Source organism: Somniosus microcephalus, chromosome 6, assembly GCF_052327205.1.
Source record: "Somniosus microcephalus isolate GS21.2 chromosome 6, FLI_Smic_1.0, whole genome shotgun sequence".
NCBI classification, from domain to species: Eukaryota; Metazoa; Chordata; class Chondrichthyes; order Squaliformes; family Somniosidae; genus Somniosus; species Somniosus microcephalus.
The window spans coordinates 107,361,342-107,377,279 of NC_140992.1; the positions used below are offsets into that span (position 1 = coordinate 107,361,342).

At 42.6% G+C, this 15,938-nt stretch overlaps 1 protein-coding gene across 6 annotated transcripts in view; it reads left to right on the plus strand.

Moving 5' to 3' along the window:
* The window catches only part of plekhb2 (pleckstrin homology domain containing B2), a 38,079-nt gene extending 23,945 nt beyond the window's left edge, over positions 1–14,134 (plus strand). For all 6 annotated transcript variants that reach the window (XM_085990644.1, XM_085990647.1, XM_085990645.1 and 3 more), the window contains 2 exons: positions 2,273–2,393; positions 9,061–14,134. In XM_085990644.1, coding sequence (XP_085846770.1) covers positions 2,273–2,393; positions 9,061–9,191 — 252 coding nt within the window. In that variant the 3' untranslated portion in view covers positions 9,192–14,134. The remainder of the gene's footprint in view (positions 1–2,272; positions 2,394–9,060) is intronic.
* The last annotated feature ends 1,804 nt before the right edge of the window (positions 14,135–15,938 follow it).

Consider the following 15,938-nt stretch of genomic DNA (forward strand, 5'->3'; position numbering starts at 1 on the left):
TAGCACTTTACACTTTTCTGCATTAAATTTCATTTGCTATTGCTCTGCCCACATAGATATTTTGTAACTTCTGAACTGCCTCCTTGGGTTTGATTGCTCCTCCTAGTTTGGTATCATCTGCAAATTTGACCACTTGGTTATAATGAAGCAATTGATTTTACTTGTCTGGAAAGGACATGTTGCTCATGACTTCCCTGGTGAATACTTGGAGGAAATATTCATTCAGAATATTTACTATTTTATGGTCATCCTCAGTTTTGAGTTCATTTGTGTCTTTTGCTGCTGTATAACCTTAAATCATGTAAATAAATTGGACTTAACTAGGTTAATACATTCTGACTGTGCTATTTTTCCACTCTTTGGAATGGGCAGGAGTGTGTGTTTGCCTATGGATGTTACCTTCTGCGGTGAGTATGGATAAAGTACGCTGGGAAAGAGCTTGAATTGTCACAAGCACCGTCCATCCCATCACTTGCACTGAGATCAGCTAACCCGCTGGAAACTAAACCTGGGATATTTCTAGTCTGTGGGGTTCAGTTGCACATTGTCTTTACCAATCCAAGTCATGAGAGCGAAATAGCAATTATGTAACCAGGTAGTTTCCTATCGTCTCGCTGAGTAGAGCAACCGAAATATAAAGTGCTATTTTTGCAAACCAGACCTCTAACAGTTCACTTGGGTGCCACCTTCCACAGTATAATTTATTCTTCTCTATACTCTTCAAATGTTATGGGAAAAGAAAATTCACTCTCCACTCAGTGCCTCATTTGAATGCAGGGGGGGGGATAACTGGCTGAGAAACAAATATAGTTGTTAGTCCATGACTTCCTCCCTCATCACCACTCCCTCCTCCGAGTACCTAATGGCTTTGCAATGATTTATTGGGTCCAAACCTTGCTTGGAGGGTGGGGATTGAATGAGAAGAGAGAGTTGTGCAAATGGCACTGTACAGGAAACTTTGGTTTATCCGGAGGTTGTATGTCCGGAAACCTCGATCTAACGGCAGAAATCAGCAGCCGTTTTGGTTAGGTTTTTTTTCTTCTAGTATTTTTTTTTTTTTTTTTTTTTAACAGTCAGGCTCTGGAAAGCGTCTCTGTAGCTTAGCAACAGCTTCAGAGACGCTTCCAAGGTACTGGCCGAGTGTTTACAAGCTGTTGCTAAGCAACAGTGTTTGTTGTCAGATACGGAGATGAAAACCTCCGTATCCTTCAACATTAGCGCTGGTCTATCCGGAAGTTTTGATAGATCGGCAGCAGCTCGGTCCCATCGGTGCCGGATATCGCGAAGTTTCCTGTATTTGGTAAAGATGCTAACATTTGTCTTCTAGTTGGGATGTAAGTGCGCTGAGTGTGATCATCTTGAATTTAAGTGGTGCACTAAGATAGAATCATAGAATGGTAACGGCATGGAAGAAGGCCATTCGGCCCGTTGAGCCCGTGCCAGCTCTCTGCAACAGCACTTCAGCTAGTCCCGCTCCCCCGCCCTTTCCCTGTAGCCCTGCAAATGTTTTTCTTTCTGGTACTTATCCAACTCCCTTTTGAAAGCCGTGATTGAGTCTGCCTCCACCACCCTTTCAGGCAGTGCATTCCAGATCCTAACCACTCGCTGAATAAAAAAGTTTTTCCTTATGTCGCCTTTGGTTCTTTTGCCAATCACCTTAAATCTGTGTCCTCTGGTTCACGACCCCTCTGCCAATGGGAACAGTTTCTCTCTACCTACTCTGTCCAGACCCCTCATGATTTTGAACACCTCTATCACATCTCCTCACAATCTTCTCTGCTCTAAGGAGAACAACCCCAGCTTCTCCAGTCTATCCACGTAACTGAAGTCCCTCATCCCTGGAACCATTCTTGTAAATCTTTCCTGCACCCTCTCTAAGGCCTTCACATCTGTCCTAAAGTGCGGTGCCCAGAATTGGACACAATACTCCAATTGAGGCCGAACCAGTGTTTTATACAGGTTCATCATTTCCACACTTTTGTACTCTATACCTCTATTCATGAAGCCTATACCTCTATTCATGAAGCCCAGGATCCCGTAAGCTTTTTTAACTGCTTTCTCAACCTGCCCTGCCACCTTCAACGATTTGTGCACATATACCCCTAAGTCTCTCTGTTCATGCACCCCCTTTAGGATTGTACCCTTTAGTTTATATTTCCTCTCCTCATTCTTTCTACCAAAATGTATCACTTCACACTTTTCTGTGTTAAATTTCATCTGCCATGTATGTCAACTATTGGATGTGCTAAACAATTGACGTGGAATTTTTCAGGTTTACAGTTACGATTCGTATGGTGGTGCTTACACTGCACAGCCTCCTTCTGCTTCGCAGCAAGTAATCTACACATCTAATGGGCAACCTTATGCTGTGGCCTATCAGTATCCCTACCAAGGTGAGTCTATATTTGTACCAGCGTTTTTTTTTAATCCGTGTTTTGTTTGCAGAAGTCGAGACCCAACACTGCCTGAAAGATGATCCTGGGGAGAAAGAAAGCTGTTTGATTTGAGAACAAAAATCACAGGCTAAAAGCGTAGCTTCCTATTTCTACAATATAGTCCTTGTTCAATATAACATTTTGTGACTTTTCATATTTCAAAAGAAAGCTTTGTCAGGCAGTCTGTGACACAGAGCTGAAATGTGCTGCAACAGTGTGGAAGCTGGTGAATTTCTCCCTGCAATTTCCCCAATTTCAGGAGCTCAGCCAGGTCATGTGGTGAGACAAGAAGCAGCTACAAGTTGCTTTTTCTAGCCAGATGGCAGAAACTGAGGGCAAGTCAGCTCAACCATCTTCCTATAGCTGAGTAGATTTTCTGCCCATCCTCTTGATCATGGAATCCTGCATTGCCCCAAAAGAGGGCAGATTGTCACATGGCGAGGAACAGAGCCCCTACAGATGAGTGAAGATTTAGATGGGAGATATGCATCAGTTACATTTCCTTAGGCTTTTTATGTACAGAAAGATGTGCAAGGGTGGAGGACAAAAATGGACATCTAGCAACAATTGAAAAAGGATTTCTCCAAGGTTTTGAAAGCGGGGATGGAGGTGGCAAAGTGGAGGGAGTTCCAGAACGCTGAGACATAGTGACTGAAAGAGTAGCCACCAGTGGTGGAGTAGGGGGTGAGGGATAAGCCAGTGTCGGAGGAACAGAGGCTGCACACAGACACATATATCGATCACAGGAGGAAATCATTGAGGTAGGTGAGAGTGAAGCCATGGAGAGATTTGAAGGTGAGGAGGAGGATCTTGAAGTCAGTTTCTGGGGCAGAGGGAGATAGTAGACCATGGGACTGTGTGTGGGTGAGAGTGCATGCCACAGCTTTCTGACTGAGTTGTAGTTTGTGGATGCCGGCAAGGAGAGCATTGGAGAAGTTGAGGCGATGACGTGATGCATTAGGGGTTTGGCAGCAGGGTGTGACAAGTCGAGGCTGAGTTGTGCAGTGTTTTAGAGGTGGAAGAAAGCAGTCGGTGAAAGATTGGATGTGGAGAGGGAATCTGAGCTTGGGGTTGAACTATACGCTAAGGTTCCACACATCTGAACTTCGCCTGAAGTATCAGCCAGGGAGGTTGATGGGTTTAAGCACAGAGGTACATGTGTGCAGGTGGGACCCAGACAGCTTGGCTTCAGTTTTTCTGATAATTAATTAGAGGGAAAACTTCATAACCAGTTCTTTATGCTGGAGAGTGCAGCAGTGGAATGGGCAGAGCATGCTACATTAAACACTGAACTGCATTAACAAAGCATTTTATCATTAGACATCTAACATTTGCAGTCATTACATTATTGTAGATGGCAGAGTAGCATATTTTGATTTAATGGGACTGATGGACGTTGCGCTATTACACTGAGTAGAGCTCTGATCTTTTTCAAATGGAGTGAAATTTCAAGCAGAATGAAATGATCCCTCTAACTTCCCAGGCCTCAAATGACAGATTCCCACAGTGTAACTGTCCTAATTTAAGTGAAGGAATGAGCTATGGGTGCAGATTAGGTTTGATTGCAATCAGTGAGTATCCCAGCAAAAGTCGACACAGAAGAGAAAGAAATTAAAACGGTAAAAAACTTAAGGGCAGTTCAGTGCAAATAATATCTAATTTCTTTATATAGCACAATAGAATGGTTAATGCCGTTCAGTATTCTGTTTAAACCTGTGTTTAGAATATATATATATATATCTTTATATATATTTAAATTATTAAAAACCATTGAATGCACACTTTGGGTCCACAAACCATGCTTACTGTTGTCACAATTTCCAGTGGCACTTTTCTGTCAACCTTTTATAATTGTAAATTGCTATGTTGACATTTCCAGTTCAGTCTCTGTCAACTGTTATGTAGTTGGAGGCTCTGGCCACGTCGTGGCGCCATTGAGCAAATTTCTGAAGTCCCTTTCCAAATCCATCTTGTAAAAAGAAAGACTTGCATTTATATAGCGCCTTTCACGACCACCGGACGTCCCAAAGTGCTTCACAGCCAATGAAGTACTTTTTTGTACATAAACTTGCATTCGTCAGCAGACCCTTGGAAACACGACGGGCAGTTCACTATTTTACAAAAATTTCTTAAGTCACTACCAAATATGTTTAATCGATGAACGTTCAGCAGTTATCAAAGTGCAAATAAAATTGAGTACTCCCTGTTTATATTTGTGCCTGCAGTTGTGTGGAACTAACCAATTCACTTTAAGGACTTTATTTTAAGGAGTTAAACAAATGTCAAAAACCATGCATCTTTCCCCTTGATATTGATTTTCATCTGTACTACATTGGCAAACTTGTGCATAATACAGAAATACCATATTGATGTGCATATCGGCCATCCTGAATATAGGCCACACCCAGCATGAGCTTTCTTTTCAATCTCTCGTTCCTTCACCCCTTCCCTGCTCAGGAAGAAGAACAAGCTGTTAAAAAAAAAAAAAAACACAAATGTACAGTTTCAAAGATAACTTTAATTGAAATTTTGTAATGGCAACCAGACAATTCACAACATGCTCCCTGATAGCTGCTAAAAAAAAATCGAATTTCCCTACTCCAAACTTTTATATATAAAAACCCCTACATCTATGGATTTTAGGGTCACTCCTTACCAGAAAACAAGCAAACTGGAGTATGGGCTAATTCCTTGTCCAGGTTTGATAATTAGGTTATTTCTGATGGGCAATCCTCACTGGAGGATTTGAGACCATCCAGCCTTTTGTAAATGGTATTAGTTTATCATTTCCCAAGTAAATCCATGTTGTGGTATGACTTTCCAAAGCACCCTTGATTTGTTTGCATTCACAGGCAGGACTTGCACTTGGCTGGGTCCTTCCCTCCTGGGCTGAATCAGTTTTGGATTGACAAATGAGCCGTGTAACTGCCAATATGAAATTACCATGGAGCGCATCCATCATTGGAGAAATGCTTGTGTGGCGTGGCATCTGGCCGTTGATATTGCACAGCTCCAATCCATTCCTGCATTAACCTCCCATGCATCTTTCTCATCTATTTCTCTTCTTGGGACTACCTGTGTTTGCCAATGTCTTTTGTTTCAATCAGTGTAGCTATCTGCCATGACTGCCAGTATTACTGTAAAATGCTGGTTTTCATTGCCTGTTAGAATCATAGAATCTTAGACAGAAGGAGACCATTCGGCTCTCTGTGCCCGTGCCAGCTCTTTGAAAGAGCCGTCCAATTAGTCCCACTCCTCGCTCTTTTCCCATAGCCCTGCAAATTGTTCCTTTTCAAGTAAACATCCAATTCCCTTTTGAAAGTTACTATTGAATCTTGTTCCACCACCCTTTCAGGCAGTGCATTTCAGACCATAACAGATTGCTGCGTTAAAAAAAAAAAAAAAAAAAAAAAATTCTTCTCACCTCCCCTCTGGTTCTTTCCTCTGGTTACCGACCCTCCTGCCAGTAGAAACCGTTTCTCCTCATTTACTCTATCAAAACCTCTCATCATTTTGAACACCTCTATTAAATCTCCCCTTAACCATCTCTGCTCTATGGAGAACAGTCCCACCTACTTACACCCATCCTCTGCTCGCCTTGACCTCATTATCAAGGAGGACCGCCATGCGGCACCATTCTTCCATGTTCCTTCTACAAATGCTTCAGCTCGTGCTCCGTTCCCAGATGGAGCCCGCTCGTGTGCGCTCGCAACGCTCTCTGTCACGGAGGTGCCAGCTAGCTGGTCGGTGTCTGCTAGCGATGCACCATTTTCTCGCGCATGTTTGCGGACAGCAGCCTGTCTGCGTCAACCGGAACTTGCAACGTTGTGTTGCTGTCACTTCTTCCCAACCATCCCTTCTTTATCAGCGCCGACGCCTTAAGACAGCTATTGGTACTTGAATTAATGTTTTAACTTTTTACTGCCAAAACTTCCAATCACACCCATCACATCGGCGTTGCTACAGAGGTGTTCCAGTATGCGAAATCAGAGGGTCCGGGGAAGTTGAGTCGCCATTTATAGGCTGCACCCACAACTCCAACCTTTTTCTTTTCCCCTTCCAAAATAGTGCGGCCTATGTGCACGTTGATACGGTATCTAAATAAGATAACAGAGGTGATGACCTAGGCTCCTGATGTGAAACCACATTTAAACAAATTGTGAATCTGATAACTTTTGCGCCATTGGGTCCATGACTTTACGTTCATCACACTGTTTCTATAATATTAGTTGATAAAACACCGTTAGTCAAAACATATTGTGGACCTACCTTAGATATATAGATGAATATTTTAGCTATAGCAGCAGGAGGTGAGTGGAAATCTTTAAAGGCAAACCTTTTAAGGGCGTCAGCTATTTTTTGTATATTGGGTATGTCTAAGTGGGATGGTCATTTTTGCTTTATTCTTTTCATCGAACCTTAAAACTCCTAACAAACAATTGCAGCAGTATTAAACCTGGTAACAAGCATGCTACCACATCACTGCAGACATTACATGGGGACATGCTGCAGGAAGTGGTCAGCTTCATTTCCCTCTGCATTTTTGTCTGGAGTGTCTATTGACACCACTGTCAGCCAATGAGTTGGAGGTGGGTGGGACTTGGGCAGGACTTGCAGCAAACGGTGTATTTTACAGCAAAGTTTATTTACAGAGTCTATTTAAAAAAGTCTCTATGAACTGCAGCAAACAGAACTCGTGCATGACCTAAAGTGCAGCAACTTCTCTCAATTAAAAGCACCGTGATTTCTCCAGAAAAATGCAGTGAGTGGAGGATAGTTACATACAAATTGTGTGTGTAAAATCAAGCCCAGCCACTTACAGGGGTATCTCTAGCCGTGACTGATGGGCACATTACCCAATCGTCTCCATTCTGGCCAGGAATAGTGGTGTCACCATATTTGTCTGCCAATTTGCAAAGCCAAAACCACTTTGCATTGTTACAAAATGTGCAGTGTAAATCAGGTGTGAAGTAGACAATTGATGGTACTTTGCATTTTAGCAAGTGGTGTGAGGAGTAGTCTCTCACGGCTGAAAATAGATTTCATGCAAAGTCAAATTTGAAACGGTCCCAAGCTATTCAAATTTTCCACTTGTATTTGGCCTTCTTAATGTTAGCTTAGTAGCACAGGATTGTGTTTCTCTCTTTCTCTCTCCCATATTCTTTATCGTATTCCCTCTGTCTCTCTCTCTCAAACATCAGCATTGAACTGCTAGTTGAATTTTCATGAGTGGAGTGCAATATTCCTGTTAAGCTGCGCAGTAGTCTGAGGTCCCACGCAGGTCACTCGCCGGTTTTTTACTGGAAAAAACCGCGCATGCACAATAATTTAAATGGGCCGCGCAGCCCGTTAAAGGGGCCACGCACCCAAAAAAAATTAGTGGGAAATTTAGTGGCGTGTAACTTGGGTATGTCCACTCTCAGTCTAAGTAGGTACTAGACTAAACTGCACCTTTTTTATATAGCACTTTTCATAATCTCAGGAGGTTCAGAAGCACTTCATAGCCAATGAAGTACTTTTGAAGTGTAAGCACTGTTGTAATCTAGGAGCAGTTGCCAATCTGTGGACAGCAAGGTCCCACAATGATCAGATTTTTTTTTCTGGTGTTGGTTAAGGGCGAAATGTTGGCCAGGACACCAGGGGAAACTCACCTGCTCTTCTTTGAATGGGATCTTTTACATACGCCTGAGAGGGAGGACGGAGCCTCAATTTAACATCTCATCCAATAGCCGGCACTTCCACCAGTGCAGCACTCCTTCAGTACTGCACTGAAGCACCAGCCTGGATTATGTGCTAAAGTATCTGGAGTTGGGCTTGACCCCACGACCCTCTGACTCTGAGGCACAAGTGCGACCACTAAAATATAAATTTGAACAGCTGTCAAAATGATCATATCCTTGCTATTAATGAGATCACATTAGTACTATAAACCCTCCATCATCATGTTTAGCTGTTCATGTTTCCTCCTAGTTAAAGCAGCTTACATCTGGTTACAAATTACACACGTGTAGTGTGGGCAATTGGGGTCCATTGAGTTGATGTGGAAGTACCCTTGGGTGCAAATTACTGCAAACTGCTATGTGCTTCTAGGGAGGTCAGACTGTAGTAACATGTCAAGACCATTTTCCAATAGGTGAAAACTGCAAATCATAAAAGGCGGCTAATTTCAATGGTTTTATTTTTTCCCAAAGAGAATTTTTTCAGAAATTGAAGGGCGAGCTGGTAAAGAGTCTCCGATTAATGTTAAGTTAACAGTTATGGCAATCGGTAAGCATATTTGCCAGCTTCAAGCATTGTATTCCACCTGGAATTCCCTCCCTAACCCTCTCCGCCTCTCTACTGCTCTTTGCTCCTTTAAGACGCTCTGTAAAACCTACCTCTTTGACCAAGTCACCTGTCCTAATATCTCCTGAAATAAAAGCAGAAAATCCTGGAAATACTCAGCAGGTCAGGCAGCATCTGAAGAGAGAAAAGCAAAGTTAACGTTTCAGGTTGATGACCTTTTGTCAGAATATCTCCTCCTGTGCCGCGGTGGCAAATGTTGTCTGATTACGCACCTGTGACGCGCCCTGGGGATGTTTTGCTACGTTGTTGATTCAGCTTGTCTTGTGTTCCTCCCCCGCAGGTCCTTACCCACCAGCGACCAATCATGTGATTGTTCAAGACCGGCGACGTGACGATGGAGACCTTGCTCTGGGCATGATGGCAGGGGCTGCCACTGGCATGGCACTGGGGTCACTGTTCTGGGCCTTCTAGAACTCCTGAACAGCTGAGTTGATCTGTTTATATAGCCTTCACTTTCCCAGTAGAATCACTCCTTGCAGTTTGCACCCTACCTATAATTACCTAACACATACTGCACTCGAACACTTGCTGAGTCACTACATTGCACCTTAGTCTTATTAAAGCAAATCTTGAGATCTGCAGTGACGTTTCTGTAGCAAAATTAAATAGTGTGTGTGTGTGTATATATATATTGCAAGATTATAATTAACTTATTTCAAGAATGACATGAATAAAGGTATCATGCGTTTCTCTAATTCTAATTTTATAACTTCCAAAATTATTGTTGAAGATGTGATTGTACGATGAGAAAGACTCAAGTATTGGTGTTGATGTGAGGTAGTGGGTTGCAACTCCCTCGGAGCTCTGATTTTGAATTCAGCCCACGATATTGGGATGAAAGCTCTTGCACATCCTCTCTGGTGTGCTCTTTGGATGTGCAGAAAAAACATTGGATTATTGTGACAATTTCGTCTGAATTTAATCTGTTGCGTAAAAGCGAAAGATGCAAATTGGCTGGGCACATCTCAGCTCCAGGTGTGACGTGAAAATTGATGCTTTGGAGGAAAATGCAATTTCAAGCTACATTACCAGTCTGTTTAGTAGCTAGTTAACAAGGAAGCTCTGTCTTGTACTCCAGGGTATTGAAAAGTTACCGCCACAGTTGCAAAATGGATTTTCAAGAGTCGTCAGACTTTTGCCCCTGAAAATCTTTGCATTTAAAGTTGACTTTTATATTTGCAAAATCGCACCGGTACCAATTTAGATGTTCTGCATTAGTTACTAACCAAGAAACCAAATCCCAACAAATCGCAGTCCAACTGTAGGCTGCATCACCAGGCCAAAACACAAGGGATGCAAAATTTAAAAAAAATGCACATTTTCCATACTTGATCTTAATGCCTGTTTCTGTGCCAAAGTAACAGTGTAGATCATAAGTAAAGCCAAGGATGAGAAAAGGCTGATGACCTGTCTGAAGAAGGTCATCTCTCCAGTACCCAACACTTTCACCTTCGCACCAAATTGAATGTTCCTAAACGTGTGTGCCTCCACCACCTAGGCCCAGCATTTATCACTGAGTAAAGAAGTTCTCATCTGTTTGACATTTTCTTTTCACTAATACAGATCTATGGTCTGACTCAACCAAAACAGAAAATGCTGAAAAAGCACAGCAGGCCCAACAGCATAAAGGGCCCCACACCCTCTTGACCTGTTTCTTCTGTTCACAAACGCTGTGTATTTCCAGCATTTTCAGTCTTATACTTTCTAGTTCTACTTCCCTGACTTGCTTAGAATTAATCTTCCTAACCTGTACCTTTAATATTTTATAAGAGTTGAGATCTCCCCTTTAACCACCACCTTGCAGAGTGTGGAGCTTGTATTTCTCTAATCCTTCCTCCTAGTTTTGTACTTGGGATCAATTTTACTGATTTTCTTAATACCCCTTTCCAATGCATGCAGGTTTCTCTGTGTCATTGTCACCAGACCTGAAGACCGTACTCTGCATGGGTTCCGACTAGAGTATTGTAACGGCTCCACATCATTTGTATCCGACTGTTCACGCTCTACATACCAGTGTCAGGTTACTTTTTAGTTACCTCACAACATTGCCTCGACATGGAAAGTGAATTACAAAGATCTGTTTCCAAGTCTCCCAGTGCTATTTCAGTTTGGTTTGCTGTCCACTTAAGATGCACAATTTTTAATCTGTATAATTTACATTTATCAGTGTTACATTTCAGTTAACATTTGCCAGTTCAAGTGCATTACTTTTCACTTATTTTTCACGAGCCATTGGGTAACTGAGGTCCATGGGCAATCTCGTTCCTTGCTTCCCCTTATTCTTTCTGCGGCTTCCACTCTTGACATCTCTATGACTGACTGAAGCTTTAAAGCTTTCCGATGCCTATAGCTTTAAATGTTTGGGACTACAGAAGTGGCGCAATCTTTTGGGGTCTGAAGTTATGATTTATTTTTCAGTAAATCCCATTGTGCTTCCTATATTTAATTTGTTGCTGTGCGTATAGATTCTCGATAAATATTCTGACTGTCTTTATCTCTCAAGTCACCTGGGACCAACTTCTGGCTCCTTTTTCCACAATGCTGTCTACACCACTGTCATCAAATATACATACCTTTGTCTGAGACTTGAACCTGACAGTGTGATTTGCGCTTAACTTATCCTTGAAGGTATAGATGCAGTAAATTTAGAAGTGAACTTAGTGGGAATCAATAAGGTTGACATTGGAATTGAAAGATTAGTGTGGTCCAGCCAGAGCTAACCTGTGAATACTTAATCTGTGTGGGGAGGCATTTATTTCATAGCTGTGGTTGGGTTTGAGGTTTAAAAAATTATTCTGGAATAAAGGAACTGTTGAGTTGTTTCACTGGTGTGAGCTGTCTCATCCATTGGTTATGGAAATACCAATCAATTGCCGATAGAATAACTCATGTTTCTTTTCTTTAGTACGTAATTGTTGTTGAACCTTGAATTTTCAATTTCCATTTGAAGTATTAAACTTCAACCCCATGCTGTTTACATGCAGTTCTAATTCACCTCTGGAGGCTAGGGCGACATTACAGATTCATGCCTGGTATTCTCAACATGAGCTGTGAAATGCTATTCTCTACCATCTCTCCCCCCCCCCCCCCCCCCCCCCAAGAAGAAATTAATAGCCAATATCCCAGGGCGCACTTCTAGGGTGTCGTTACATGAAGCAACACACCAGAAAGACGCTGGCAGTGGGAAAAAAACTTCAATAAAAGACGAGAGAAAGAAATGCTTTCAATTCATCTTGCATTTGCTTGTATTCACTGAACTTTTAAACTGCTTCTGGGTAATTCTGTGTGCCTTTGGTTTTAAACTGTTTGTGAAAATCAAAGTTTTGTGTGAAATGTTACAGTAGAGCGTTGTTCATCCAAAGTAACCTGGAAATTTCAGCTAACTGAAGAACCAGTAGAAAATACAGCAGCGGTATGAACTTCATCACAAGTTGTTACTGAGCATTATCCCTTTTCAAGCACACTGGTTTAACAGTTCACTTGCAGATGAGACAGCACGTTAGAGACAGCACGTTGGAGCTCCACACTGGGCCATATTGATGCACAGAGGCCTTATGCTTGCAACTCGCCTCACAGGATGAGTTAATTTTTGTTATAGGAAGCAGTGGAGTGAAAGCTGCACTGTATTGATCCAACCCACCCTCTCTGCACACACGAAGGAAGGAAAAATAGGTGGGGGGGTGTCTTTAATCCTTGGGCATTCTGATGTGTTCTGTGTTAGGCTGCCCATAGTTTTTGTTGAACTGTACGAACAGGTCTTGAGCAAGTCTAGTTGGCCGGTGTAATCGGGGAAGACATGGGGAGAGGTTATCTGGTGGTCTGAATCAACTGAGAATTTGGCAATTTTTCCCTCAGCACTGTGGAAAGGTGTTGAATGGATCCCACCCATTTTTTTTCTCAACATTGTATGTCTGTTTTCTGGTGTCAAAACCAACACTGGCCTGTCAGCTTATCCCAGAGGGAATCCAATATGAACTCAATTTTGGGGCAAATTTGTTCCCCTCCAAGCATCTATCCCCATTTTAGGACATAGAGTGGTGGGGAAACCCATATTGGGGTGATCCTGTTCTAGCACTGAAGGGAGCCTTTGATGTTGCACTCTTCAGCCTGATTAATGCTGAGAACCAGGTCTCTGCCTCCCAAGTTACCACCTACTGGGTCTCGAGCTTATCTTGTCTTATGCCATGCGATGGCTTTATCTATGAGGGAGGGACCAAGAGAATGTCCATACTCTTGACTGCTGCTATCCACTCACATCCTGCGCAGCATTCTTCCCTTGTCCCCATCCTTTTCTTCTAAGTATAAGGGGGGTGGGTGATGGTGGTGCATTGCCCACAGGAAGAACGCAGTCCAATAGAAGCAGCCAGTTGGGTGCGGTGGGCCAAGAGGAGCAATTTCACACTGCAGTCGGCTTGCCTGTATTCAAGTCAGAGTCCACATGTTGCTGAATTGCTCCGGGTCTGACATTCCTCTTCTAGTCAGTTTTATTAACTGAGAGAGGCCGATTAGGGCTGTTTTTAATAAGGAATCTCTGTGATTTCCCTGAGTGAGTTTAAAATACAGGTGAAAATGTGACCCAAGTCTTAACCATTATAATCATTTCTCTTTTGTTGTAGTCCTCCTGTGTGTTCTGTCTTATTCAGCAGGTTAATAGCATTGTCCAGTCATAGCAGCTTTTTACCCATTTAAAAAAAAAATTCTTCATAGCCTTTGAAGGATCAGCTAATAACCACCTTTGGGGTGCAGGAAGAAAATACCTAATCATGTGGGGAGCAGTGAGTCGTGAGCATTAAACTGTTGAAGAGATGAAGGAATAGATTGGACACGAGAATGTAAGCACAGGAGAAAGAGAGCAGTGGGAGAATGAGGAGAGCGCTGGGAGTCGAAGTGGATTTTGGTTTTGAATGTGGACGTGATCGAGTTAGGTGATGCAGTGAAGTGAACAATTCAATGGGGAAAATGAATCGTGAGTGGGTTTTGAAAATGATTTTGCTTGGTTGCCACTGGCTGTGACAACTATTTTCTCCCTTGAATGCGCACTGGCGCAGTCTCTCTTCATAAATTAACATTATGACGCTGGTTTATTTGTTTTGCTCATATTTTGCTGTACTGCTATTTGGATAAACACCCTCTGCTGTAAAATTACAGTGTCTGTGTGCAGATGTTAATGTTTTTAATACTTTTAAACGATATGATTGATGATCAGCTGCTAAAAATGCTTTTCAAAAGCGTTTAATCGATAGCAATAGGGTAAATTGTAAGTTTTGTTGTTCAATATTGCTGATCGTACCATAAAATGTTGTTTCTGTGGAATGTGATGTATATTTAAATAAACTGATTTAATTACTGTACAACTGTCCTGTATCAGTTTTTCAAGACTAGAAATACAGTTTTAGCAATTTGTGGTGTGAGTTTAACATTGTGATAATTCCAGTGGCGAAACATAGAAGATAGGAGCAGGAGTAGGCCATTCGGCCCCTCGAGCCTGCTCCGCTATTTAATGAGATCATGGCTGATCATCCAAACTCAGTACCCTATCCCTACCTTCTCCCCATATCCCTTGATCCCTTTAGCCTTAAGAAATATATCTAATTCCTTCTTGAATATATTTAATGAATTGGCCTCAACTGCCTTCTGTGGTAGAGAATTCCACAGGTTCACCACTCTCTGGGTGAAGAAATTCCTCCTCATCTCAGTCCTAAATGGCTTACCCCTTATCTTCAGACTGTGGCCCCTGGTTCTGGACTCCCCCGCCATCAGGAACATCCTGCATCTAGTCTGTCTAGATCTGTTAGAATTTTATAAGTTTCAATGAGATCCCCCCTCATTCTTCTAAACTCCAGCGAGTATAAGCCCAATCGACCCAATCTCTCCTTATTCGTCATTCCTGCCATCCCAGGTATCAGTCTGGTGAATCTTCGCTGCACTCCCTCCATGGCAAGAACATCCTTCCTCAGATATTTTGACCAAAACTGCACACAATACTCAAGGTGTGGTCTCACCAAGGCCCTGTACAACTGCAGCAAGACATCCTTGCTCCTGTACTCGAATCCTCTTGCTATGAAGGCCAACATACCATTTGCCATCTTAACCGCCTGCTGCACCTGCATGAAGTGTTAGATTCTCATCTGCAGAATGTGGGCACAATAACTTTTTCTCCCCCTTTCCCTCTCCCCTTCTGAAAGGATTGGCTTGTTGCTGGAGCGCAGTGCAGTGGGTACTGATGGACCTCAGCACCTTGTTCAAAAGGTCATTTTTCACCTGTGAACTTTCCTGACGAATGTTGGCAGGCTTCAACTATGGGGGGAGGCTATCGATGGGCATTGCTCTATATGTTCCACTTGGGTTCTACATCACTGGCTACCCCCATAAGCGACCCCTGTGATCCAGAATGTGTCTTCACATGTCCAATATCTAGGTAAATGATAACCAGACCCAGGGATGGAGTAGAGAACCCTTGTCCTTGGTAAGTGGATTGAAGATCCACCTTCAGACCAAATTTTAGGCTGTAAACCAAGACTATTAAACACAGAACATAAGTGAAAAGTACTCAAGTGAAAAGCAGTAATTTACACATTTGGTAATTTTTCACAGTCTATCTAAACAGCAAAGATGCTTTCCCTGAGCTATCTTTCAACATAACTGATATGCTGATAGGGTTAGATGAAGTAGGTTGAAAGGAGGCTAGTGTGGTGCATAAATACTGACATAGATCAGTTAGGCCGAATGGCCTGTTTCTGTGCTGTAAATTCAATGTACCTAACTAGGTCTGTGAAGATGGTTGCTCACTTGCTACGCAGCAATATGTTCTCAGGGAGCCAAGCTGGTCCGGACCCTTTACCAGCGGTAGATTGATTAGCTTGGATCAGGCAACTACAGATAAACCCATTAACCGGAGACTTCAGGCCACAGAGCCGCCACTCGAAGCTGTCAATCGAAGGACTGCAGCCAAAAGTTGGCCCTACCTCTTCACAGACCTTTTTTTTTTAAAGAAAAATCATTTCGTCCCTTCTAAGGAAGGGGCACTGAAGCTCCCTGTAGCTTCCCCCTCCCCATGGCTGAGCACAAATTTGGAACTGAAACAAGAATTTCATAGCCTGCATTGCACCTACTCTCTTCTCTAGCTGAGCCATCAAAGACGTCTTGCCCAATTTCAAG